The sequence below is a fragment of the Erythranthe guttata genome, chromosome 1 (assembly GCF_056151865.1).
Source record: "Erythranthe guttata isolate IM_541 chromosome 1, IM_541, whole genome shotgun sequence".
Classification (NCBI taxonomy): Eukaryota; Viridiplantae; Streptophyta; class Magnoliopsida; order Lamiales; family Phrymaceae; genus Erythranthe; species Erythranthe guttata.
Genome location: NC_142533.1, coordinates 623201 through 651017, shown reverse-complemented (window position 1 = coordinate 651017; position 27817 = coordinate 623201). Strand labels below are relative to the sequence as shown.

Here is a 27817-nt window from a genome sequence, read left to right as displayed (position 1 = left end):
GAAAAACACACGATGAAGAAGAAAAGTAGTAAAACAAAAAATGTAAGCAGCTACATTCACATGCATAATGCCCCCAAAGGCAACTCACAAGTCTCTCAACACACACACACACACACATATATATATATATATATGTATATATATAGCTGTCCAATTTCCATACCATATATTCGATCAATTATGGGGTTGACATTTTTTCACCCACAGCCAAAACTCTCATTGCAACTAAAAGAAGACATCTAATGAGATGATTTTGTGTCTTCTTTCTCGATCACGAGTTTCTTGCTTAATTCCGTTTCGCACCCTTGAAATATACAGCAAGAACAAATTAAATTATAAAGCACCCCATTGAATTATCCTGCAGATCCATGTAATATAAACCATATATATAATGTGGTTACATTATAAATAATCAAAATGCATATTGGTGGCATACAGATCAGATCATTGCCAATTGTCTGCGCTCTTAGTTAAAAAAGTCATGCATGCGGAGAACAGCTTCATTCTTTGAATGCAAATTAAGATCAATTATATTAGTCCTTTTGTCATCGATGCTTTTGCAATTATTTCATTCTTGACTTCACTATTTTCATATACTAAATCTCTCTCTCTCACACACACACACACAAGCACTAAAAGTTAGGAGCAAAAAATCCAAGTTAGATTCACATTGAAAACAACTATATATCCAAGATCATCCAATCATTTATTCCACAGCAAAATGTCAATATAATAGAGCAAAGCATTAAAAAGAAAACTAATTAATTGAACTCTTCCAACTATACAAGAAATAAAAATAACCCAACTTGCATGACTAAAGAAATTAAACCCCTTTTTCTATCCACTAATTAAACAAATATTTAAAATAAAATAAAATAAAACACACACACACACACACATGCACACACCAGCAGGGCACCATCATCATTTCTGCACCACCATTATTGTTCTAATTACCTGGCGGCCCTGCAGCCCATCTTTTCCGCCGATCCGATCCGATCAATATCGCCGCCGCCCACTAGAAATTAAAATAATTAATCGTGGCCGGCGCCGCCATGCAGAGATGCTACCGCCACCACACCAAGCTTCTGAAGATTGAGCTTCACCACCGTATCCGTGAACATCTTCGTATCTTCCCCTGTATTTCCCTCCGGTATATCCACTATATACGATTCCAACACCATCGTATATACCGATTCACCTTTCTTGAATTCGTTCACTGAAGTCACCGACCGGTAATTGTTCAGCCTGTGCTCGCCGCCGACCACCCGGAAGCTGAGCACGTGGTTCTCCTCGTCCAGGATCTCCAGCCGCTCCGTGGATGTGGACGCGGGTAGCCCGGAAACCACCGTCACCTCCCGTATGCTGCCGACGCCGCCGTCTCCGGCGGCGAGGCGGCAGCTCTTGATGAAGTGCTTGTACCGCTGCGGGTTGTCGAACCGCCGCACCAGTGGCCACACCGCGTTCGCCGGCGCGTCGATGCGCTGGGTGATGAGCGACGTGCATGTGTTGGGCAATGCGCCGAAGGTGTGGTACGTGCGGATCACGTGCTCCAGCTGCGCGTGTTCTTCCGGCTGCAGTCCCTGAGGAATTTGTTGTTGAGCTTTGTCGTCCATTCGATTCAAGAAATTCAACGGTCAGTAAAAAATGGAGAATTCTGCCTCTTTTCTCTGAGCTGATAAATTAATAGGGATTCTTGTATCAAGAAATAGATCGATCGGGGCATAAATAAAATGGATAAAATAAACTTATAAAGAGTTGAGAGTTGTGGGGTGGTGGTGGGGGTGGGGTAGGTGTAGGAGGAGGGGCCCACTAGTTTAGGGTTTGTCTGGTTTAGGTTTTCAAGGGTGTTTGGACGGATTTGTCCTTGAGATTTGTAATTTATATAATTTATAATTTTATATTATATAAATCTATTGTCAGTCGTCAGTATATATACCAAGAAAGGGATTACTATTAAAAAATTAAGCAAATACAAGAGGGCATCTTCTATGTTATAACTAGATTTAGAAAGGATATATATATATAACTTAGGCAATGTTTGGATAATCATAGTTTCTGAAAAATGACAATGTTTTCTACCTTAAATTTAGGGCTGTGTCTTTGCACTTGTAGTAAAACAGAATTTAAGGAAGAGGTTAATTAATAATTAGATTAATGTGTACTAAGATTAGAGGAAATCAATAGGAAATTAAACAGCTGTGGGTGGGTTTAATTTATGATGATACTTAATAATTTGCAACTTGCACGTATAGCAATGAATTATCATGTACAATTAATTATATATGTATTCAAGTCATGCCCTAAAAGTCAGTGCCCTACAAGAATTGGATGATTTATAATCTAATTAGCCATTTGGGCAATGCAATCTTTATTACGCTAATAACTTGTTAGGACTAATTGTGGAAAATAATGATGACCTGTCTAATTTGTTTAGTGTGTCATTGTCTCCAATAAGTGGGATTAAGAATCTTTTCTCCTCCTAGTTAATAGGTAATGTCTGGATCACGTTGCTAGAAGAAACAGCTAAACTTAAATTATGGAGGAACTAATACAAAGGGTTTTGTTAGATACTAATGGAGTTGGGAATGTGAACGGAATTTTCGAATCCACCGATCTCGATCTGAATATTTTTCGTTCCAAATTTTAATTTTTGATTTTTTTTATTTATCGATTTTGTAATGGAATTGAAATACATATTAGATTTTGATTCCTGGTTGGATTTTCCGAACTTTTTCCAATTACGAGGAAAAAGGATAAAGAAGTAAACTTATGGGGGCAAAAATATAAATAAAAAAAAGATTAGTGCCAAATAAGAAGGGTGTAGCTAGTCACAATCTTGGTTGAAAGGGGGGAAATGTAGATTCATGGATCATGTGAGAGAAAGTTAGAACTGTACGCGTGATTTAAACTCCACTTTACAGGATTCTTCTCCTTACCCCCCATCTGGCCCCCACAATTACACTAGCTGCACCATATATTTAGTTATTAATACTTTTTATATATAGTTGTTTATAAAAATAAATTATTTGAATATGGTCCGAGAGTGCAAAAGTATTTATTTAATGGCCTTATTGTGTTTTTTTGGTAAAATTTATGGCTCACATTTGATGCAAATTAATCTAGCACCATAGTAGTTGTAGTGCAATATTAATATATTGATAATTATTTGGAATAAAATTAATATATGTATTTGATGATGATGATGATGATGATGATGATAATAACTGCAAATGAATAGCATTCAAAATCTTGAATGATGGCCTTGTGTTTTTTTCTTTATAAGTACTCAATAATGCATGAGAGGTGATTGATGGGCTTTGTTAATAATTTATTTATGTTTATATAATGGGTTTTCAGTACAAACTAAATTGCAATGTAATGAAAATATTGATTTAAACAGTTTTCTCTGTTGATGAGTTATTATGACCATATAGACCTAGTAATAACAAAAGGAGACAGTAACATATTGCACATTGCATATAACTACACCAACAAACACACACACACAAACAAATAAGAAAGAATAAAATAAAGTATAGGGTAATTAAATAGAGAAGAATTATTAAAAAAAAAAAGAAAGAAAAAAGAATACTTCCTGTTGAAGTAATGAAGGGAACATGGTTTTGAAATTTGGCAGGATTAATAAATATAAAAATAAATATATAAATGCATAAGTTTGGTTTTGTTGGTATTGGGTTAGTTATGGATTTGTAATAATGAGTAAAAGAAGGAAACAAAAATTTGACATTTAGTGGTGGATGCATTGCATTTGCATGTATATCCAACAACCACCGAAGCCATGCATGCTGCTCAATTTTGTTGTTATCTCTCTCACTTATACTAACCATATCACACACTCTTGTCATATCATATATATGCCTCCTCAACTTGCGTCCACATTTACCTATGCACCTTTATTTCTCCTTCCAAACTCTCTTTCTACCTATTTCTTTCTGCTCCTTTACTCTCTCTCTCTCTCTCTCTCTCTCTCTCTCTCTCTCTACCCCTCTGCTTCTCTCTCTCTCACACATCACACACACAGGCGGCACACACACAAACATGTATATTTCAACATCAAATAATAAAATTAAATGCTGCGACCCATTCTGTATTATTACGTTCCTGGTTGTATATTGGAATAAAATAAAGAAGAGAAGTCAATGGTCGTTTCCATAAATTAGCACCAACCAACTAATTAAAATGCCAAGATATGGGGGGAACTGTATGGGGTTGAGTGGGCCGTGGCCGGTCAATTATCTGGCTCCTACTACTACTAGTACCAACTTTAGGGTTTTCAAACTCACTATAATATTATTTTAATACAATCCAAAGGTCAAAGCTCCGCAATTAATTCTATTTCTTTCAATTAATATTTCTGGTTTTCTTAAAATAAATCTAATGTTATTTGTACGGACCTAGGCAATATGATATTCAAGTTCTAATTAAGGGCAAATTACAGCCAACCCCCTAAGGTAATGTGAAATTACGAAAACTTCCCTTATGTTTGGTTAATTACAACCACCCCTTAGCTATGTACTGTCTAACGAAAACTTCCCTTATGTTGTGATTACCCAAACAAGGTGTTTTTTCCTAATTTGGCCGGCCGTCATTTGCCCTATAATTAATACAAGAACACAACAGTAAGTACCTTAAAAAAAAATCGCCAAACCGAGAGGAAATTTCTCTTTAGACTTGGTTTTAACCCACAAGCAATTTTATGTACAGTATATCCATTCAAGCCAATGCAGATGATACATATCAACACACAATCATAAACAAAAATCAAAACAAGTGGGAGGAAAATAACAACTGTCTGAATTAACTGCAAAATTATTTTACACTCAAAAAAGGGGAAAAAGAGGATTACCTTGCACAGTGTGCTGCTTTGAATTGTTAGTGGCTCCTAGTCTAGCAGTTAGATTACATCCTAGAGTGCCTTTGAGGCTCGCGTCGTTTTTTTCTGTTTCACTGCTTTGGTTAGAGAAATATGAGATATATCCACATCGCACCGCCTTGCTTTTGATGGAAACGGAGGAAATATCTGATGAACCAATCAAGCTGTTTGGACATTAGATGGTTTGATAATAAAAGGACCATTTTCCAAGGTAAAATATGTGGAACCGTTACAACTCAACAAATAGTGTCATCCTTCATGTATCAAGAGATCCTTGGATATTAAAGCAATTCTCTGCTTCGCACTGTCTGTACGTAGAACATCTCCTTTAAATCCAAGCTGAACGTAGAAATCATGTTCAAAGAACAATGCAGGAAATTAATATAATAGCTAGATTACAATGAACTTATGAGACGAAATAAAAGGATTACCTCGGTTTGACTTTCAGGCGAGAACCAGCGTAGCAACACGCCAAGGTGCACTACTGCTGGTATCAACTTGAAAAGCAATGGAGTAGTTACCTGCAGGAGAATATTTGTCTTCTCTGTAAGAAAATATGAAATCGGAACAATTGCCCTTGGCCAACATTTCAGTACAGCGGATTGAACTTCGTGATAAAACAATCAGTTTGAAGAAACTGTAACCGGTATTCCACTAATTACCTTATCAATTAACAAAAAGTTGCCAAGGAGTAGAATGTTACTTGATACTTATCAACACAATTTAGTGGCAACTATGAAAAAGATACAGTAGTACAACTAAAACGTCAAACTAAGTCGCATGACTAAAGAGAAATCTCCCAGCCAAGATAGCTAAGCGAGCAGGTTATGGGTTTGGTAGAGTTATTAAATCACTAGAGCTGCAAAGGCGGGGTTGTTATCTCAAGGTGAACTTATCGTACTCAGAAAGATCGACTCATAATTGGTGCAAGTAAACGTAAAATAATATTTAAATTCAATATTATATAGACATGTACCCAATTTATAGATGTCAAACATAATACAAAGGTATCTCTCTGCTAGGAAGAATAAAAAAAAGGGAAGGCTATTTCTTTGGGATATTGGAGGCCAATAAGAAACCAGATTCATATGGCTGTGTACTCGACAATTAAGTGGATGAATGTAAAATGAAACCTGTAACATTATGCTTTCGTTTGTATAGAAGTAAAACCATTGGCGATCAAGCACAAAAACAACAGTATATAATGAATCAACTAGAACAAGATAAAAGAAGATTATGTACCAGACTAAGTGCTGTTGTTCCAAGAAGCAGCAGGTACACTTTACCCTGAAATTACAAATAGATGTATGAAATGAACAGAACAGCAATTACCTCAACAGAACAAAAAGAAGCCCTATGGAGGAAGGAAGAGGTAAGATAGTTAATCAAGTTTTAGGAAAACTACAATGGTATGCTCGAAAGCATTTACCCCAACAAGATGAAGATTTGAAGCCCGACTAAGCAGTACAAAAGCAAATTCCCCTATTTGTGCCAGAGACATTCCCACCTACAAGGCTCAACGACAAAGGCTACAATGTTAATGAATATGTCTGAAGATAAACCCAAATGAAATCTATAAACATGGTAGCATCTTACGAGTATTGAAGTTTTGTTGCTGTAGCCAAATCCCTTGACAACTCCAGAAATGACTGAAGTTTTCACAATGACAACTAATATAACTGAAGCAAGCAGGATGTCAACATGATTCCACAGAAAATGAACATGGATTAACATCCCAATGCTAGCCAGGAAAAGAGCTGCAAACATGTTGCGAATAGGTTCAACCTGCATGAATAAAAAGCCACAAATCAAACAAAGAAAGTACCACAATGATAATGTATATAGTAATATCTGTAAGTAAATTTCTTACTATACTGGCATGCATGCAAACACACTATTAACAATTTAACATGTAATTTGTCTCCTACAGTCAGAGAAGAATGGTAAATCAATCTTACTTGTTCGAGCGTATGCTGGGCAAGATCAGTTGTTGCTATCATCACTCCAGCAGCAAATGAACCCAATTCCAAACTGAGACCAAGCTTGTCACTACACTGAAACCATATAGAACAGTTGGTGCTAATCTAGTCAGTTTAGAGGCATTTATATGATCATAGATTCACAGGTTACATAAAAAAACTAGCAATCAGAGACAAGATGTGGGAGCTATGTTTATAAATCTGTCTTTTTTGGCATGAATGTCAAAACGATCATCTCACACTGTAAATATCAATACAATATAGGTACTGAAGTAATTGGAAGAGACTTAAGAAAATGGAAAGGTAACTAACCCAAGCAACAAGTAGGCAAAAAGCCACTGACGCCAATTGATATAGTTCATTGGTCTGCAAAAGGAGAAATATCCATACACGGACTTGTGATATGCAATGTCTTCGTAAATGACAAACATCTCAAACCCGAAAAAGAACACAGAAAATAAACAAACAAAAAGGAACTCCCCTTTTACCTGTGATGACAAACTTATCATAAGTTTCAGGAACCAAGGCACACAGGTCCGTGACAATATCGATAAAACTGCCAAGAAAGCAATCAAGACCACCAGCCTGGCTAATGGATTAATAAGTATTATGTTTAGCAGGTCGAAATTGTCATGCTCATTAAAGGTAAAAAGATTGAACTTACGATTTAGTCATGGATATTACCCCCTGCAAGACACCAGAAGTGCCGCCAAGTACTGGAAGCAAAGCAAAAAGTAAACCCACAGCACAGTCCTGAAAATAAGGTTTAGAATATTATAATATAAGCATTGAGCATCCCAGGCAAGATATACTTATAATTACAAATTGACGAGGATATGCAAAACTGAACCCAAAAATGTTTTTTTCAATCAAAACCTTCAACTGCTATGCCATATACAGAAAAATGAAGTTATCTGATGGATATTAAAATAATCGATTAAATTGAACATGAAGGTGGTTATGATGGGATATTGTGGACTGAAGCATTACCCCCGGAAAACAAAATGTTCTCTCTGGAGTCTGGAAAATACAACAGTCTTGAAGTAAAAGAGAAACAATATTCAAGATACCTGTAAAATCAGAGTGCCAATAGTGACTTGACCATGAAGAGCATTAGTGCTATTTTTCTCCATCAAAAATTTATATACCTACAATCAGAAAGTAGAATAAGGAGGAGATTTCAAGATATCATACAAGGGGCAAAGCACAATCAAGTGAAAAATGTGTGACCTTACCACCGCTGTAGATGACATTGACAGAAAAGCGCCAACAAATACACCCTCAGAAGCTCTGCCGCCACATGCCTGCAAATAATGAGCGTAAAATTGCAGCATACAGACCGAGGGAAGAAAATTACTTTCCACTGTAAGAAATAAACGTATAACATCACCAACAAACTAACTGGTTTAAGGACACAACATTACAACTGGCTTAAGAGTCTAAAGGAGCATATTTAAATCTTCTCTGCTAATAAGAGCCATCACAATCTCATGCCACTGTTGCATCACGGATGCATTAAAATATAATGAGGGGAAGCGCATTCACATTTGAAAGGTTCTTACTACAGAAATTGCATCTACTCAAAAGATCAGTTTGATGACCTATTCTCATGGCTATGATCGACATCATCAACTTGATGGCTTGACCATAAATGAAGCGGGTTGTTTAAGCTTCTTGCAAAAAAGATAATAACTACAACCCATATGATGAACATACCGAGGATATAATTCCGCACAGGCACATAAAAAGCAGAATTTGGAGTAACCCTCCAAGAACAGCGACTGCACGAACAACTCGAAGCTGTGATGTGCACATATGATTAGTTTGCAGCAGTAACCATGACTTGAGTTTCATACAGAAGGGTTAATAGAACAGTAATTCCATCATTGAGAAGCAGCTAACCTTTGTTGTGGAGAATTCCAGGCCCAGAGCAAAAAGAAGGAAAATTACACCAAACTGTGCCACTGTTTCAACCTATATGCACCAATTACGTTAGAATGAAGAAACATGCAATGCTATAAATATCACTATCTCACAAAGTAAATTAACATTATCTGTACTTCTAAAATGAAACATATGCCAGAAGTTAGAATGTAACTTTTCTATGCTATAGACAACAGAGCAGTCCTAAAAATATATATATAGCCAGCCAGTTAAAATTATTTTTCAACTGCTTAATGACTGGGGATCAGTTACCCCATCCGTAATAAAAGAAAAGTGATCGGTGTTGGCTTTCAACAATGCTAAACAGAGATTGGAGTCAAACTTCTACTCAAATAAAATGCCAATTTTGATGTTGCAGGGTTCCAAAATCCTCGTGCCCTGGATAAAGCACACTCTTCTCCCATTATATTACTAAGTTACTATTGCAAAAATCATATTAAAATATACACAATACTAAAGTAATAACTAATAATATGGACAAGTTTCTAAACTGGGCATAGTCTATCCATGGAAATCAAGCCACAACATTCATCTTTCCAGAGGAATGGAATGTATCATTTCCATAAAATCCTTCAATTTCTTTACTCATATTAGGAACATAACACAAGTACAGGTGATATCAGAATCATACTTATGTAAAAGACGTCGACATAAGCAAACTATCACATTAGCTGTCAAGAATTAACTTCTTAATAGTTACATACTTGCACCATTTCACTGATGACATTTAAACCTCCAGGCCCGACAACTGACCCCGCTAATAAATATCCAGTAATAACCTGTATGATATTTCTTTGAGTTAGAAAATAAAATGCTGATAAGAACAAGCTTAATGACTGTGAATAACCACTGAGAACACAGGTAAAGGTGAGAGATCGGACCGGTTGTCCAGCACACGCAAAAGCAATTCCACCACAAGTTGCAGAGACAATGACAACAACCAGATCTGATATGAGCCTGCAAAATCACCAGTAGGTAATTTGGAACCGTAAAAGATGAGACAGGGTACATTGAGTCAAACTGTAAGTATACCTCAAGTCTAGCTGCAGCACTGGGTATTTGGATTTGAAATTTGATATGATAAACACGTTGTCCTGGACATACATAACATTTTGATTTTTTTAAGGAAAAAATCACAACAAAACAAAAAGAAAAGTAGCAGAACATTGGGTTTACCTTCCTATCGATCAAAGTAGGGGTCTCTTCAGCTCCATTGTCATTATCCAGATTGAAAACTTGATGAAGTTTAAAGGATCTATTGTTATTAATGAGAAAAGATAAATCATATGAATAAAAGGGAAGTAAATAATCAACTAGTGAAGATGCCCATGATTAAAAAAAAAAAAAAAAAAAAAAAAGAGAATTATCTAGGATTGGAACAAACACTTACTTTTCCTCCTTTGTCTCATTTTTCTTTGTCTTCACTCTGGCTACTGTTTCCAGGACAGCCTGATCATGAGAAAAAAAAAAAAAAAAAAAAGGAAGCCAGAGATAAGGCAAAAAGTTTGACTATGTACTAGAACAAAGATTCTTTGTCAATTTATTGTATCCCCATATCAACACCCAATCATCATAGATGCAAATTCAACTCCATTTCCATCAATCCAACGAAAATAGTTGAGCAGGTGCAATGCCACAAACCTGCTGCTCAGCCACACTGTTGTTGAAGCCTCCAGCATCATTAACTGCCAAAATTCAGTTCAAGTTACTAGATCAACTAAGAATCCAACATCACTTAATCAAATAAAACTGATAACGAACAATCAAAATTCTACATGTAAAACCACAACAGTAGACACGAATTAAGGCCTAATCCTAAAATTACTTGGAATGGAAAAACTTGCGTTGAACAAAAAACTAAACAAGGACTCATTCTGGATACGGAAAAATTCCTCAAAACAAATAACCACTAAAAACTAAGTCCATTGTTGGCATCTGAAGCAAAGTAAAGCACCAATGGGCATTTTCTCAAATAAATTAAGACTGGACAAGTAAAACTGTAAAACCTCTCGAATCTAAGCCCTAATCAAATTTCTTAAGAAACTGGGACAATTTTTTGTTTCAATTTACGCATCTGATTTCCTCGTAACACAGAATAAACCCCAATGCAAAACCTAACTAAACACGATAACATAAGACTATCAGAAGACAATGAGATTAGAAACAGCACAGAAATTTGAGATCTAGGAAAACCTTCGTTATGATCCTCATTCTCCGTGAACTCCTTCTCAAGCGCCCGATCGATAATATCAGCAAAGGTGTCCTCCTTCAGCCTAGTCCTATTGCCGCTGGAATCGATGCCGGTCGCATTGGCAGCGGAAGAGGCTTCATCTTCAACCAACTTCGAATCCTCCGATGCGGCGAACGAAGAGGCCGTGGCCACCAAAGCTACAAAGAGTAAAACAGCAGCTAATGATTTACTCATCTGGCGATTGCACGCCGGCGGCGCAAGACAGGCAGGCCCCGGCGCACGTCAAACGAATGAAGGATTCGGTGCTGCGGGTGTCGGTTCTGTTCGCTTGTCGCTGTCACAGGATGTACCGCAAAAATGGTAGCAATGTCTCAAATTCTAGAGAGAGAGTGGGAGTGAGAAATCCGGAGAGTGTACGGACTAGTAATTTAGATGTGTTCGTATATAATGATCAATTGATCATCCGTGATTTAAATAAAGTAGTGGTTAAGTAAAGATCAAGAGGTGATTAGAAGTGTAATTAAGACGATGATGGAGGGGATGTTTTTTTCTTCATGAATGCGCGCCCACCACGTGAGTTTTAATTATTATTTTTTCAGAAGAAATGAAATAAATAGTTAATGCGACACAAAACAATATGTCTTATTGTTTTTCTTCGCATCTTACACTTTGTCATTGAAGATTTCTTGGCTGAAATATTGCGGCAACTACGATTATAATTGTCTTTTTAATGGAAATTAATGCTCTACGTATTGTATTTTGGCCCCATTCGGAATGAACCATCTACATCAAAACTATTATTGCTAAACTTTAAACCTATTATTGTTAAATAAATATGTGTATTTTAACTGTAGATTTACACACACTCATGCGTATGTGTGCTTAGTGGATATGATAGTTATCTAATCGAATCTACAATTCAAATAAACCCGATGTAAATAACCAGGTGTATCAGCTAACTCGTTCGGTCAAGTGAAGAAGGTTTTCTTCATTGACCCTGAATTTAAGCAAGTTTATTACAAGGCCAAGCTTTTCTGGAGTTATTTCATATTATTTATCGTTATACAATTAGAATGTTGGACAAATTTATTTCAAGTTTCAATAAACATGGTTATATAATGGTTATTCGGACAGCATTCAAAATCCAATAAATTCGTCGAAAAAAATTCGTTTCCGTCGAAGATTATAATCTATACAAGTTAGTAGCTACTACTTCAAGAAAAAACAAAAGTCCAATTGACATCCATATGTACAGTCCACCATGCATTGTGTGTGGAGGTGTAGAGTAGTACATCCATCAAGTCCAGAAAAAGATCTTCATGTGGTTACAATATTTTGTACACTCTCCATATTTATCAGTGACTTCTTTGACAAGTTTATGATTGAATCTGCTATTACTCTAGCACTAGATTTCATATAACCACCTGCAAAATTAAATAAATTGCGAAAGCTAGTCTTAAGCTGCCATTGGTGGAAAAAAGTAGATAAAGAATCGATTTATCAACTTTGGAGTAAGAAATCAAAACCTGACGTAAGCATGACAAGGGGAATACCCCTCCCGCGAGCAAACACGAAAACCTTTTCGTCTCTTGTTGCAATTCCATCAGGACTGATCTGCACACATTTCTTTTAATATATTACAATTTCTCTCTTTATGTAAGTTACCGTTGAGATTTTTCGAACCATCGTTAAAATTTATGAATCGAAGACTTACCTTCAGCCTACCCAAGGGGTCTCCATCTAGAATGTCAGTTCCCGCGTTGTAGATAATCAATTCAGGATCAAATGAGTCCGCAGCAACCTACAAATTCACTAGAACACATACATAGTCGAATATCCCGATGGAAGATGGATATTTTATAATCTAAATAATTTAGACGAATTCTTTTGCTAGGCCGAAAATAGATGTACTTGAAAGTAATATTGGAGAAGATAAGCGGGAAAAGGTCAACCACGTTATACCTTGAGTGCTCCATCGAGTTTTGACAGATATTCATCTGTTGCTGTTCCACTCTGTGATGATATAGAGAGAGGGTATTAGATTTAACATGTAGTATTATTACAATAGGAAGTTAAGTTACTATAGCAACACTTGGATATGTAAAATCATTCTTACTGCTACTTCAACTTTCTGATTGATATATCTTCTAGCTTCGTAATCCTTCACGTAAAGCAAAATAATAAATAATCAAGTTTAAGATAATTAAGCAGAAATGACTGATCGCAAAGATTTCTTTTTCTAAGGTCTCTTTGAAATTTCAGAGCAAAGAAAGAATGGTTTATAATGAGTACAACATGTCGGAACTTACAAATGGATATATGTCTGGATTGTACATATCAAGAATGTAGACTCTTTCTGCACAAAAGATGGAAAACGAAATTCATAAACAAGCAAGTCAATGTAGAAAGGCTAAAGTCATACTGTCATCGGAAAAGAATGTCATACTGTCATCAGAAAAGTCAACTTCATGACCGTTTCCCTGGTGTGCATCAAGATCGATTATCATCACCCTGTATTGATTCCAGCAAATGAGCACAATGAATAAGCTACAGCTTCATGCTCAGGGATTATGCTTAGAATTAAGCCTTGGGTTTGTATTCGTATTTAATACCTTGAAATAGTTAATCGGGTAAATGCAAAGTGAATGCAAAGAGAGATGTCGGCGTAAACACAAAATCCGCCTCCTTTTTCTGCTGAACAGTGGTGAAATCCACCACCGACATTGATAGCCCATCCTCGCTCTTTTGCAAGCTTAGCAGCCAATACAGTCCCCCCAACCTGCAGTTTATCGTAGTTTTAAGAAATGATTCCAGTAAAAGGGTAATATAAAATTTAAAAAAAAATTAAAAAAAGTACGTCCGTCAATAGAACCTGTTTGCGAAATGGGTAAAGAACATACTTATCCACAAGACAGTTTGGCAATAGTGCTACTGGAGGAACCTAAATTAAAACCAAAAGGAAACAAAATTGTCAACTGAAGAAATCAAAAAAGCCTAGTTTAGACAGACTAATCAATTGAACCATTTTCTCTTCTACATTATAATTAGAATGAGATTTTGAGCATCGAAATGAAAGTGTTCAGAGATTATATATCTTTCTTTTAAGTGAAAATCTTGGGCGAAAACTCAAAAAATGTTACCTCAACTATTGTTGAAACATTCAAGCTACTTTTTAAACTTTCCAAGTATGATTCTGAATGCACCTGTCACCAAGGTTTCAAAAGATAAATAACAAATAAATAACCACGAAATCTGGCTACCAAAGTGTAATATTTATGTAAGTATACTGCAAGTTTAATCTAACAAGAGACAGATGATCACATAACCAATATGATTAAAACTTAAATGAGTAACCATTCCTTCAAATAAAGAGTAAAATTAAGTGAATGCATCTACAAGTTTTTTCGTGTTTATTGTTTAATATCTGGTGCAAAAAACTGCTAGTTCATCAAACAATAAAACATGAAAACCAGTAACAAAGACTCAAGATCCAAAAGCAAAAACTAATTTCATCACAGTTAGAGGTCAGTGAGCATGAGCCTAACATCAAGTTTTCGTGCAGCCGGAAAGCAAACGCTAGAATTTTAAATGAAGTATGTCAATAAGAAAGTAGTGAGTATAGTTAAGTTTACCAACCAGTTATTTGTACCGAGTACTGAAATATCCCATTCATAAAAATCTAAAAACTTCAAAAAATCATGTAAAAATGCAGTCACTAATCGCACCACCCAAAAAAATACCAAACAAAGACTATGTGACCAAGAATGGATACCACTAGAAGATCTTCCCTTTTAGCTTCCACAGGCTCAACTACTTGCTTTTTGTCCAAAAGACCCTCGGCAATCAGAAAGCGGCAGATTCGACCCCATTTAGAAGAATCAAAAGGGTGCCTGATATTTTCAAAAGTAACATGACTAAGAACAGTCAATCTTTCAACTACGCAACAGGGTCACAGGAGATGCAGAAGTGAGCTTCTGATACGATACCACACAAAGGTTTAATTCTTATTTTCATTTAATAAACTTATGTTAAGCACTTCTCATATTTTCCTCGAGCACTATGTGGAGATGCTACATTACTATGTTGTATGATGAGAGAGAAACCAACCCTAACTATGTTGTATTGATAAATATAATAACCAGAATTACAGAGTGCGGATAAAAGAAAAAAGCCTATGAAATCCCTAATTCGATCTATCAGAAGTCAAACCTAATCAAATCGGCAGCGCTACTTACAGCTTTTCAATGCCGAGAAAGGAGATATCATACGAAGATGAATAAATTAGGGGAGCCTACAAAAGAAGGAAGGAAAAAAAAAATCAGAAACGAGACGAATTAACTCAAAATTCGTACTCAGCCAGCACTAGATTGAAACTTCATCGCAAGCTAATCAAGTAGATAGTAACAGAAAAAAATAGTTGTGAATACACAGTAGGTTTTACCTTAGAAGTATGCACGTCGAAGTAGAGCTTGCTCGAGAGAACCCGACTGCGGCGCGCCGATCCACCTCCGCCGTTTTCGGATGCTGCTGTCCTTGCAGAATCGCCGCTGCTTGAAGACTCAGTCGCCATTTCACCGCCGGCAAAAGCGTTTGTAATTGATTGACGGAGTTTGCAGAAGAAGAGAGTGGCGAATGATTTGATCGGTGGAGAAGTGGAAACATTGTTCTGGATAAGTGCGAGCGATTGACACGTGGCGAACGTGCGAGGGTGAGGCACAATGGACATTTTCGCGTTGACTTGCTGACCAATTCAGTAGAGCACTAGAGCTCGAAGAGAGCAGAAGACGGAAATGAATTTTATTTATTTTTTATTTTTTTGTTAATATTTTAAAATGTAAATTCATTTTGTGGTGTTTGAATAATTAAACTGAAATGCTATTCATAGAACAAATTTTACCACCTTGCAGTGCGACTTTATTTCATTTGTAATTTTCAAAGAAAAAAACCGTAATTCTCTCAAACCCTTTCCCAACTATATCTCGTGCATGAACATTTCGTATTCCCTAACACGAAATGGATGAAGGCATTTCGTGTAAAGAAACACGAAATAGTGTTTTTTTACGATACACGAAACCACAATTTTATGTTTTTTTATGCATTTCGTGTTGTATTGCACGAAATGGAACACTGCATTTCGTGCAATACAACACGAAATCCCTTTTTTTCATAAATTTGTTTTATTTTGTGTAAATTTACACGAAATACAAACTTGCATTTCGTGTAAATTTACACGAAATAAAACAAATTTATGAAAAAAAATGGCATTTCGTGTTGTATTGCACGAAATGCAGTGTTCCATTTCGTGCAATACAACACGAAATGCATAAAAAATGTCAAAATTCGATAAAAAAATACGTTTGTTATCTCAAAATTGAAGTAGGTTTGTTTCATATTGATAATTATTGTGTTCTAATTGATATTATCGGAAAAATTTGATGATTTGGAAAGTTTAAGAATTCGGAGGTCGAGAGAATTTGAAAAAAAGTTAAATGATTTCTTGACAAATGAATTATTTTGCACTGTAACTGGAAACAATTGCACTATGAATAGTAAACCCCATAATTAAATGAAGGGTACGGTACATAAATAAATAATTGCAATTAAAATAAATTAAAAATATTTTATATTTTTCGGTCCCCAAATAAGATATCCACACACATATTCATTATTATTAGGGTTATTATCCTATCCACTTCTTGAATACATCCATTAAATACAACAGATGTCTTAGTTTGGAAAATTCAACACAATTTAAGCAGCTGTAGTGCATTAAAGTATACGAAATACTAGTAGGCTTCTGAAAACGCCATAATTTACCGTAATTTTCCGTCGTTTTCTCAACTATATATCAACAGCCCGAAAGATCAAACTTTATTCGCACATATGTATATGTTCATTTTCGTGTGTATGTGAACAACTACGATGCACCTAATGCATTTTATCAGATGTACCACGTAATAACTAAGATTATGTACGGTCGAGACATTGCTACGATTGTTCTCTCCTATACAGATATATCTCGAAATACGCTGTCCTAACAAATTGCAATAAAACACTAAATCAAACTAAACATTATTGTGCATATATATATATATATATAAAGATGAACTGGCAATGGTCACCAACTTTATCCTAAAATGTGTAGGAAAGGTATCAAAAAGTTGTCGCCTGCTCAAATTGGCTGGCTACATATAAATACAAAAACCATCATTTTTCCTATTTAAATTTCTATCAAATAATTGGTCTTGTTACCCTTTTTTTGGCTACATTATTAAGTTACCATTTATGCAAAACCCATATTTATTATTTAATTTTAAAGTATACTGTATACTCTAATAGAGCAATATTGTGTTCATAAAAATAATATATTTGGATTTTGATTAATATGCAAAATTAAGTTATTAATTAATATTAAAAAATAAAATAAAAATTTACCCAAACAAGTCCAACCACATTCTCTACACATTTACTTCACGGCTCTCTCTCTCTCTCTCTCCATCTCGAAGCAGACACATAAACAAATTAAACATTTATTAATTGCGCAAACAAATCATTGCGCTCAAGAGCAACGGGATGTGAGTTATATTTTTTTTTGCTTCTACCAGATTTCAAATGGATTCAACCAACAGTTCGACGGTAAATTTATTGATTTTTTTAAAATATTTTTTGCGTGATTGTTGATGTAGATTGTTCATTGACGACAATGTGTGTTTCGAATGTTTTTTTTTTTTTTTTTTTGAATTTTTAATTTCGGTTGTTGGTATTAAATTATTAATGGTGAGATGCAGGGGTCGAGCTCGTTGGCATTTGCGGAGAAAATCTGCGCGGCTATGATTCCGATTATAGCAATAATTGACGCGCTGATTTTCGCGGTTTCCGGCTGTTTCGATTGCCGTAGTAAGAAATTGCGCAGTGGGTACCAGGAGATTGTTCGTCTCTCTGAGGAATCTCGATGTAAAGTAATTTTAATTGTGTATTTTTTTTCTGTTTTATTTCAATTTTTTTTAGTTTCTCCATAACTTGATTAACTCTCTATTATTGAGATGGATAACTCTTGCTTTTGCAGTTACTGTAAATGAAGTGGAGGCATTGCATGAGTTGTTTAAGAAGTTGAGCAGTTCAATTATTGATGATGGATTGATTCATAAGGTATATATTACTCAGCTAAATCATTGTAGATTCCAATTAATTGCTGCTATGAAACTTGTATTATTGTCTATTTCTAGGAAATCTTGTGCATCTGTCTAATTTTTACAATTTTTCGGGTTCTTCTTTAGTTTTGTAATAGTTGTTTGTTGGTGATAAAAATGCATTATAGTTTTGCACAGGTTTATTATTTTCACCTTTTACTGTACATAAAGGTAGTACAGATATTTTTTCTTCCTAACTTTTCGTTGTTGGCATGTAGGAAGAGCTTCAGCTGGCATTGTTTAGAACTGCTTGCGGGCAGAATCTTTTTTTGGACCGGGTAATCACAATCTCAACTCTTATTGTTTTTTTTAAATATTGACTTTGGCATTCTTAAAGATTAAAAGCCTTGGTTCTATAATTTATTTTGCTTAGACTGTAGATATCCATTTGTAAAAAGAAGAAGCTCTTTGGTGTTCATACGGTTCCCTGATTTTACTTGCAGGTTTTTGATATTTTCGATGAGAAAAGGAATGGTGTTATTGAATTTGAAGAGTTTATCCATGCACTTAATGTGTTCCATCCTTACGCCCCTATGGAAGAGAAAATAGACTGTAAGATATCGTAAGGATTCTTGTTGGTTTACAAGATGCATTTTTAACCTTGTGAGCTATATTATACGAACTATATTGTAGGGGATATCATAATTTTTTTATTTTGGATTAAATAAATATGCCCAATTCGTGCACTAACTTTGTTATTCTGCAGTTGCATTTAAGCTTTATGATCTGAGACGAACAGGGTTCATCGAGCGAGAAGAAGTAAGTCTTTAGCTATGCAACTCTTATTCTCGTACTAATAAACTGTAGAAAAGTAAAAATAAAAACTGAGATACACGTAGAAAAGCTATCATTAAGGTATTGACATTCTCAGACCTCTTATGTTGAAATGCTCATCATTTTCATAGTAATTCGACACTGTTGTGTGTTGGTCTCTCATAACCTATATTCTCTATTGCTTTGTCTTTCATTGTTGCACTATATCTTTTTTTTTTTTTTCATATTAAAGCATTGTCCAACATGATTTCACAAGTTAATGTACAAATTTGCATATATACTTCAGGTCAAGCAGATGGTGATTGCAATACTTAAGGAATCTGATATGGAACTTTCTGACGAACTCTTGGAACAAATACTCGATAAGGTAAAAGAAAAAGTTTATGCCCAAATTGAAGTTGTTTTCTGAGTCTCATGTAATTATTTGTTACTGATTGTGGGTTCAATCTTTTCAAAAGACATTTGCTGATGCGGATGCTGATAAAGATGGTAAAATCAATAAAGAAGAGTGGAAGGATTTCGCCACACGACATCCATCCCTTCTGAGGAACATGACTTTACCCTACTTGAAGTATGCTCTTTTGTCCTTCCTCAGATATACTGGAATTATTCTCTTTAAGAGCCTATTTACCTAAAATGAAAGCGCGTTCCGTTTGCTTGGTGGTTATACGGATTTTGGTTAAACGGGAACAATTTCTTTGCTGCATACGGTTTTGGCTTTGAACTCTTGGATAATTAATTATCTGACAGTGATCATGTTTGCATTTTTGCAGAGACATAACTACGGCTTTTCCAAGTTTTGTGTTTAACACCGAGGTTGAAGATTGAGATACATAAAAATCATTTATTGGAATCATATTTTGATTAGAGTTCTCGGTGAAGAGAGATGATGATAAATCCCATTATTGATGTATTCTCAACTTGAGTACAACCTGTCAAAGGAGGAATTTGTGACTCCTGGGACAAGAGCAAAGTTAACATCAGATCTCAACAACTTGTACAACCAATTGAAAATTTATGTTTCCTAATCTATCTATGCATACATTTTTTGTGCATGAGCACTCTTTTCCTAGCATCTCTAGTCCAGCTTAGGTTGTAGTCAAAGTGCTTCGTGATGTATATATACAATATCTAAACGAATTTGCTTTATTCCTAAATAACTTTAATTTTTTACGTTCCAATGTTAGTAATTTATACTGGGTTAGGTATCCATAAATCAAATTTGTTCTACCTAGTGATGGCGTTCCACAACATACCAAATCATATCTGGATTCTCATAACATTCGACAAAATTGATTATTCCAAAATTACTTTCAGGTAATTTCAATAAAAACAAATTCCAATAAATCATCTTTTTTTAAAAACATTAAAAACTCATTATAAAGAGGCTAATGAACTAGCAGTATAGCACACTAATTAAATGATCAATAAGGCATATAGTCCCAATAATACATGGTTTAAACTTTAGTGGCATATACCGCAAGCACAATAGAAAAGTTTACTCATCCACTTCTCTTTTTTCCGTGATAGAATTAAAGAAGAAGCTGGTAGAGCCACACGCAAGCTAACTCGCATTCATCTTGCTTTTCCTTTACTAACTATATCTTCTTTCGATACAAATCTGTAGAGACCATTTTATACAGTTACTTTTTTGGTGGTCTCGACAAACAGTACAACTCATGCCTTTTTTTTTCGTTTTTCTTTTATTTAATTTTTGTTTATTTTTTTTTTTTAAGAGACTTCTTACAAATATATGCTACTACATTTGATTTAACCCTAGAACTACAAAGATCCTTGGTGCTACTTTTTGAAGTTTAAGGGCATTTGCTCTTTTATCCGAGTTAATAATTAATTGGCTGCATTGAGTTCCCACTTCGAATGAACCAACACCTACCAATCCAACTACTTTTTTACCTTGACGATTTCTCGAACTTTTGTCTTCTCCCAGCTCTTTCAAACGAGCTTTCAACAATCTTTACATCACATCTAATTTGTACTACTCTCAGTTCTCTGCACGCAAAGGTGCTGCAGACGTTTGAGACGAGTAATAATCTCTGCAAAAGAAGGGCGTGCCTGTGGATTTCTGCAGAAACATAACCCCAAATTTGAATTTAAATCTGAGGGAATAATATGTATATATAGTTTCGAACTGTCCCTTTTAAGACAAGGATAAAAAAAAGTTCACCTATTCCAACACTCGCTTATTATATCGGCCACAAGTGGATCGACCATGGGGGGAATATCAAGATGTCTGCCCTGGAATCCAACAGCTCCAACAACTTGCATTGAGTTCATTTCTGTCCATGGAACTCGCAGAGTTGCCAGCTCCCATAGTATGACACCGAAGCTATATACATCAGATCTGCAATTTAAAATTTACAGAAAACAAAATGGTGAGATATTCAGTTATAATATCCTAAAATGAATTATACTTTTCACAAGGGTTCAGAGCACTGGTAGACAAGTAACTCACTTCTCATTAGATGGTTCATTTCTCAGAACCTCTGGTGCCATCCACTCTGCCTGCACGTGTAGCAAAAAAAATAGTAGCCAGTAAATATTTTATACGTCAACATTTTGCTTTCTTCTTTTCTTTATATTTGAAGTGAAACTGATTGTTTATCAGTAAAAGACTAAAAGAAAAGCTAAAACAATGGGTCAACAGGCATTACAGTTCCAGCAGTCGACTTTGAAGATAGAAAAGTATGGTGCTGTAGACGAGACATCCCAAAATCACAAACCTAAAAAGCTCAAGAAAGCAAATATGAGATAAATATATATGTGAGTGTGTGTGTGTGTGTGTGTGTGTGTGTAAAAAGAACTTCATTATTCGTAGTCATTAGGGTTGTAAAAGTTAAAAATGGTCCCTCCACCTTAACGATCCAATTTTTATCAACGAGGAGATTTGGAGTCTTTAAATCTCGATGCACAATGATAGGATGGCTAGTGTGCAAGTAATTCATGCCCTTGGCCTGCAAAATAATGGCGCATCAATAGAGGGTAAAGGAACATGATAGCAGAAAAAACTGGATTACAATCTTTGGAGCAAATACCACATCGAGGGCCATTTTTATTCGCCTTTTTTCATCAATGTGGATATTTGGCCGGTGCAGCAGTTTATATAAACTACCCCTGCAAGTAAGAAAAGATTATGAGAAGCTAAAAGAAAAAGGCCAGTAGATACATTAGTTTCATTGCAGACGTTAAATAAATAACTACAAAAATACGGCACAAGTATCCGTTCGAGGAATACAATACAAACCTTGGAAGAAATTCTGTCAATATTGACATATTCGGGGGGCTCGTCACTGCTCCCATGAAAAGAACAATATTTGGATGTCTCAACCTCAACATGATCTCAATCTACATCAAGCCACAGGTAACCATAGATTACACCAAAACTAAACTAAATGAACAGAAAACTCTATCTAGTATGTACAGTATAATGCATAGAAGAATGCCAAAACACTAACCCTTACCTCACATTTAAATTGTGTGAGTGCATCACCTGTGATATCTTGTTTCATGAACTTCTTCACTGCAACTTCCTGACATGAAATAATAGTATTTACGTTACTGTAAGTATAAATTAAAATTACGGCAATACATACCCATTTATACTGGAAGACAAAGAACAAAACACATACAGACAAATATTATATAGTTTCAGGAGCAGTGGATTGTTCTAAATTTCGGAAGGAACTCAAATAATATGCACATGGCCACAGAAATATTTTGAGTGCCGACAGTAAATTCAAATGCACTAAGATAAAATCAAAAGTAATATATTCATGTAATTTTTGATTCAAGACATATATAAACCACATATGCAACTCTCTGATGAAAAGTAACACTTACTGTGCCATTCCATTCACCTCGGTAGACTTCACCATATGATCCTGCACGAAATGCACATGTTCAGTTTATTAAACTCGAGCAAAGATAATAGCCTCTGAATAGAAGTCTTACAGCATTGCAACTCCAAAGCAATGGACTGATATATCTTTAAATAAGTCAAAAACAATAGACCTAAGTCGAAAGTACTAGTTTTGATTAGAATGGAAAGGCTTACATAGAATTCCTGTAAGAACAGATCTACTTTATTTAAACATGCACTAGAATGACTGAGTAGTGTTCACAGCAAAAGTAGGGGTTTGCTTAAAAAATACTCAGAAAAAGGCACATCTAAACACCATATAAACCTTGCTCTATTTTACACAACTCACAGCCAATGAAGGATAAAATCTAATGATAGGACTTTTACCTATGCCAATGCGTTCACCAATATGAAGATCCTCCCATAAAATCTCAGCAACTCCATTTAGCACAGGATCACTTTGCATATTGTGAATCTTATTAGCATCAGACTTGTCATCATAGGCTATGCCCATAGCTTCTCTATTTCCAGAAAAATCAACAATTTCACTACCAACTGCAGCACCATAATTTGGGACCATTTCCATACTATCTTTAACAAACACATTTTGTTTGCCTTGAATGAAAGATGATTTATATCCTGCTAACTCCGGTTTGAACTGGTTCCCTCTCAATCCATCAGCTGAACGTTTTCTGCAACTGTCGTTAAAAATGTTATTAACATGAGACAGCTCATTATTTAACAAGGATATCTCTGGATGACACTGATCAACACCCTTTTCTCTTCTCACTATTCTGTCACTTTCTAGCAATTCCCCTTCTCTATCATCAGAACTTATGGAAAGCAAATCTTCATGCGCTGATGCAAGTTTCTCGAACAACATAGAAGAAAGTTCTCTAGAAAACTCTGGTCTTTTGGCAGCACTGGTGACATACACTGAAACATCTTCTATATGTGAATCTCTTCCAGTTGTTTTATTTCCGGCATGCACTGGCGCTTCACATTCTCCAATTGGATATGGATAAATATCTCTAGTGTCATGTTCCAACTGGCCAGTCTGGATTTTTCCAGCTATTGATTCGGTGGCCATTGAAGATTTTTCTGAACTCAAACTTCTGGTTTTGGCAGTTTCATCCACACTATGTGTACATGATCTAATTCTAGCTCCTTGTTCAGGTGCTGTAAATGAACTTTGGCCAACCCCTGCAATAGATCTTGTATCCAAACCGAAACTCTGAAGATGACTGCTGGGTGTTTCAGCAGGAATCAGAGTGCCTGGAGCACCCATTAGATCAATAATGTACTCGCTGCATAAATAGAACAAATTAATTTAACCATCACTCATCATTATTTTTGGTAAAACACAGAGTTTAACTCCAGAAACATTTCAAAGATATACACACTACTAGAAAATAAAAACTAGACTAAATATGAAGAGATCCTATAACCGAAAAAACAAACCTATCCGTGGGGACCAACATAAAGAAGGAGGGACACTGGCAAAGAAAACTCATTTGCATTGATTCCTCTTAACTTTTAATAAAATAAAATAACTGAAAGAACAGTATGAAGTTGATGAAATTCAAAGTATATAATGGGTAAAAAATAATTAGAGTATCACAACCCATGAATAGCATGGCATGATTGCTTGTAAATGATAAATCAGAACAAAGTGCAACAAAAAAAATTATCACAGATAATTTTTAGCTATCAAGATTCTTACACAAATGGCAAAACTAGGTGCAAAAGGGAAACTACGTGAAATGAAAAGATCGCTAAACTAACAAATAAAGAAGCTATTACCTTTCACTATCCAATTTTATCAAGTTCACAGCTCCTTCATCAGTGCCGGTATAATAACTCCCTTTGACAAGCTTACATGGAAGATTAATCCTATCAGCAAGTACCTAAAACCCAACTTTTGATCAGAATGCAAGGTGACCAGGTTTACATATAAGGAATCACTAACATGGAAATGATTTGAACAAATGAATGGTTACTATATATTGGCTCTTTATCATATCAAAGAGGCAATACACACTCTTCCCAATAAAAAGCAAGATATGGAAGTAAGCCAGACATATTAGTATCATTCTATTTGAAAGATAAAGCATAATCGACATGAAAGTTAAAAGTAAGCGTAGAAGAAAGAAATCATTTACAACCTTAAAGAGTAAGGCCCTTTGCCGTGAGTTTCCAACATCAAGAGAGCCAAGGGGAAGGACGACTGTATTGAAGTGGAGTTTTAGCTCAAGATTCCTTGCCCTCCATCTCCTAAACATTTCTTCAACATCACTAACGGGACCTCCCATTCTTTCCACAACAAGATCAGCAATTTTTTGAACTAGAAAACTCGTATTCAGGCCCCTATTCATTGCACGGCATTCCATGGAGATAAAATAAACTCTTTCCTCGAGTTTCCTCAGTTCCATATCAACCGCCCGATTGACTGATACAACCTCATAAGCAACATTATTCGAAACAGAAATTGCTTCAAGATCTGCCAGGGATGGCATTTTTGCTTGGACCAGCAAATTTGAATCGATTCCACAAACATCATAGAAGCCATCTATAACTTTCTCATCATAATTTACAACGTTATAGCTCTGCATTTCAAAAGGAGGAAGAAAAGAGCAAAGAACTTTATCAACGGTTTCAACTTTCAAGAGACAAGAAATGCCAAAGTAAATTTATTTATTTCATTTTCCCTTCTTGGGAAATATGGGGTTACAATGGAGGTGGCAGAGTGAAGATGGAGCAAGTGATGCTGTAATCAGTAAGTTGAAAATGATTGATTAAACTGAAGAGTTCAAAAACATACAATTCGTCTATGAAACAAAAAACCAGTTTATCGAGGATAAAGGATTCTCTCATTAACAACATTCTCATTATATTAACACTACGTTAAAAGTAATTCACTATTTCTGAAGACCAAAAGCATGGGCTACTTGTATTATATGATTCTTGAATGAATGACCTATTCGGATTTTGCTGGCATGATATAATGATTCAGATTATTACTTATTCACAAGACGTAATCCTCACCCTAACCAAGCAAAAAAGACACAGGCCATAAGGATAAATGTCTTCGATATTTTCCACATGCCTGCAGATATTTAAATAAATTTGGCAATGCTGATCTCAATTTAGAGGTTTATTCACCGAAGCATCAGGTCGAATCCTTGTTCAGTCATACAAAGATGTAATAAATAAATTTCAATGCATGTTCATTTTCAAGTTTTTACAACACCACAATATTTGCACCAATAAATGGGGTAATCATAAGCCCTTTAGTTGCAGGGGAAATTCTGTCAAACCGCATGCATGAGAAAAACACAACTGTGGAAGCATTTTGGAACCAAGACACCTAATCACGAGTTCTTAGATGAAGCGTGTTTTTAGAAATTTTACAAAATAAGGGTTGTGGTGGCGTCATGTCTACATTGTTCCTATTATACCGAGACCTTTGTTTTCAGGAACTGAAAACTAAATGCAATTATTTATTCTACACCACACATAGTTATAGAATATTTTCTCTCAACATGAACACAATTCTCACCATCAAAATGCAATTAATGTACGCAGTAGAAGAAATAATTACACAGTAAATTGAGCAACATATAATCCAAGGGACAAATTAAGCTTAATATCCATTCGCATAAACAAATTTCTGACCCAAATAAAACCACATTCTCAAAACAGACATAGAACTTGCCAAGTTACAACTACTGTAAACCTCAAAATACAGAAGAGAAAAAACAAATATTAAGAGAAGCGATTTTACCCAATATCGGAGCGATAGAAAGTCAGCCAGGCTTTGAGAAGGCGAGCGGCCGAGGCTAATCTGCTTAACGGCGTTGATTTGAGCAGTTTCGGAGTCAACGCAAGTTTGACCCGGATCCGAAACGCTAATAGCCAACGCTAATTGCATTTGGAACTCCTCCTCCAGGAAATTGAAACTGTTGCTCGAGGCCTCGTTGTCGGAGGGAGAAGTCTCCGGTGGCAAATCGGAGGTCTGCGACGGCGGCGATAACGAAGACGAGGTCGAAGTCTGATTCGGCGGCGAAGGATCGAGTGCGGCTGTCGGCGGCCGCCCCTGGTTGTGGTGATCGCCGATGTGAAGCTTCCGCAGTAAGTGCTTCATCTTCGACATGTTCGCAGGCTCTCATCAATCGAAGAAGAACAACAAAAAAAAAAAAAATAATCGATAATTTACAGGAAATAATAAATATTCTGAAAACGAAAATCAAAAAAAAAACGAGGAGAAATCAACAGTTTGGTTTCAATCTGATGGATTCGAAATCGGGAAATAGGTAATTGTTTTTACGAATTAGGGAATTGGGGTTTGAAATGGGCATATCGGTGGGTGTAGATTTTAGAGAGAGAAAGAGAGACGCGGTTTTAACCTGCGCACTTAGGAAGGGGGAGAAGTGTGTGTGAGAGTGAGTCTTCAATCTTCATCGTCAAGCCAGCATATTATAATATATATATATATCACTTAATATCAGTGGGGGAATAATTAATTAACTACTGCCTCCTTCCTTCCTTCCCTCCAACTTATTTTATTTTCCTCTATTTTTATTTTTATTTTATTTTTCTAAAAAAATCGTAATAGTTATTTAAATTTACATTATGCTACTTTTTGTGAATTTAAGAAATATCATACCGAATTCTTCTTTTATTTAATAATAATAATTTATCCCCTAAAGTTACTACGAGCATTTTTCTTCTTTTTTTCGTTATTTTTACCGTTGGATAATCTTCACTTTGCGGATTGCTGAAATTAGTCAAGAATAATTAAATAATTGAACTTTATCTGAACAACTATCAATGAGAAAATGAGTTTGTATTTACTTTGTGGAAGTGTTTAGATGTTTTTGGTCCAATTACACTGATAAATTTTCATAAAATTGTAATACCTTTTGTTTTTTAATTAATTTTATCTAGAAAAACAAAAATAATTCA

General features: G+C 35.5%; 5 protein-coding genes across 9 annotated transcripts; 1 reads left to right on the top strand and 4 right to left on the bottom strand.

Moving 5' to 3' along the window:
* Positions 1 to 685: 685 nt before the first annotated feature.
* LOC105977048 (abscisic acid receptor PYL2-like) lies at positions 686 to 1616 on the bottom strand. The gene has a single exon (XM_013002309.2). The coding sequence runs from the start codon at positions 1614 to 1616 to the stop codon at positions 1035 to 1037; it is 582 nt and encodes a 193-aa protein (XP_012857763.1). The 3' UTR covers positions 686 to 1034.
* On the bottom strand, positions 686 to 11645 carry KEA6 (K+ efflux antiporter 6). 4 transcript variants are annotated; one of them, XR_016030026.1, is made up of 21 exons: positions 11014 to 11645; positions 10462 to 10505; positions 10211 to 10269; positions 9997 to 10075; positions 9853 to 9914; positions 9702 to 9777; positions 9525 to 9599; positions 8779 to 8850; positions 8593 to 8676; positions 8112 to 8180; positions 7947 to 8024; positions 7541 to 7629; positions 7365 to 7461; positions 7189 to 7242; positions 6856 to 6951; positions 6494 to 6682; positions 6327 to 6404; positions 6140 to 6184; positions 5329 to 5418; positions 4871 to 5236; positions 686 to 1675 (listed from the first exon to the last, which is right to left on the bottom strand). XR_016030026.1 is itself a non-coding variant. In XM_013002513.2 (20 exons), the coding sequence occupies exons 1-20, from the start codon at positions 11243 to 11245 to the stop codon at positions 5147 to 5149; spliced, it is 1758 nt and encodes a 585-aa protein (XP_012857967.1). In that variant the 5' UTR covers positions 11246 to 11645; the 3' UTR covers positions 4796 to 5146. The 4 variants fall into 4 exon arrangements, 2 of the variants coding, with proteins under 2 accessions (XP_012857967.1, XP_088670906.1); XR_016030028.1 differs by lacking the exon at positions 686 to 1675 and adding an exon at positions 2645 to 2968; XM_013002513.2 differs by lacking the exon at positions 686 to 1675 and having other exon boundaries at positions 4796 to 5236.
* Positions 11646 to 12087: 442 nt separating this feature from the next.
* HDA2 (histone deacetylase 2) lies at positions 12088 to 15810 on the bottom strand. Its single transcript, XM_013002490.2, has 13 exons — positions 15453 to 15810; positions 15247 to 15302; positions 14784 to 14901; positions 14152 to 14214; positions 13884 to 13952; positions 13624 to 13790; positions 13458 to 13522; positions 13321 to 13367; positions 13128 to 13172; positions 12974 to 13024; positions 12726 to 12812; positions 12538 to 12625; positions 12088 to 12435 (listed from the first exon to the last, which is right to left on the bottom strand). Exons 1-13 carry the CDS (start codon positions 15735 to 15737, stop codon positions 12329 to 12331), a joined length of 1248 nt encoding a protein of 415 aa, XP_012857944.2. The 5' UTR covers positions 15738 to 15810; the 3' UTR covers positions 12088 to 12328.
* A 1607-nt stretch (positions 15811 to 17417) lies between these two features.
* Positions 17418 to 20132, top strand: CBL10 (calcineurin B-like protein 10). Of its 2 annotated transcripts, XM_013002492.2 has the most exons (9): positions 17418 to 17647; positions 17800 to 17965; positions 18078 to 18160; positions 18420 to 18479; positions 18645 to 18753; positions 18908 to 18960; positions 19262 to 19342; positions 19434 to 19546; positions 19749 to 20132. In XM_013002492.2, the coding sequence occupies exons 1-9, from the start codon at positions 17624 to 17626 to the stop codon at positions 19801 to 19803; spliced, it is 744 nt and encodes a 247-aa protein (XP_012857946.2). In that variant the 5' UTR covers positions 17418 to 17623; the 3' UTR covers positions 19804 to 20132. The 2 variants fall into 2 exon arrangements, with proteins under 2 accessions (XP_012857946.2, XP_088670551.1); XM_088814425.1 differs by lacking the exon at positions 19749 to 20132 and having other exon boundaries at positions 17493 to 17647; positions 19434 to 19625.
* A 527-nt stretch (positions 20133 to 20659) lies between these two features.
* LOC105977187 (putative serine/threonine-protein kinase SIS8) lies at positions 20660 to 27481 on the bottom strand. Its single transcript, XM_013002473.2, has 13 exons — positions 26637 to 27481; positions 25018 to 25458; positions 24656 to 24759; positions 23240 to 24159; positions 22834 to 22874; positions 22455 to 22523; positions 22238 to 22338; positions 22029 to 22107; positions 21849 to 21947; positions 21648 to 21716; positions 21449 to 21498; positions 21161 to 21337; positions 20660 to 21058 (listed from the first exon to the last, which is right to left on the bottom strand). Exons 1-13 carry the CDS (start codon positions 27003 to 27005, stop codon positions 20962 to 20964), a joined length of 2616 nt encoding a protein of 871 aa, XP_012857927.1. The 5' UTR covers positions 27006 to 27481; the 3' UTR covers positions 20660 to 20961.
* Between the last annotated feature and the right edge of the window lie 336 nt (positions 27482 to 27817).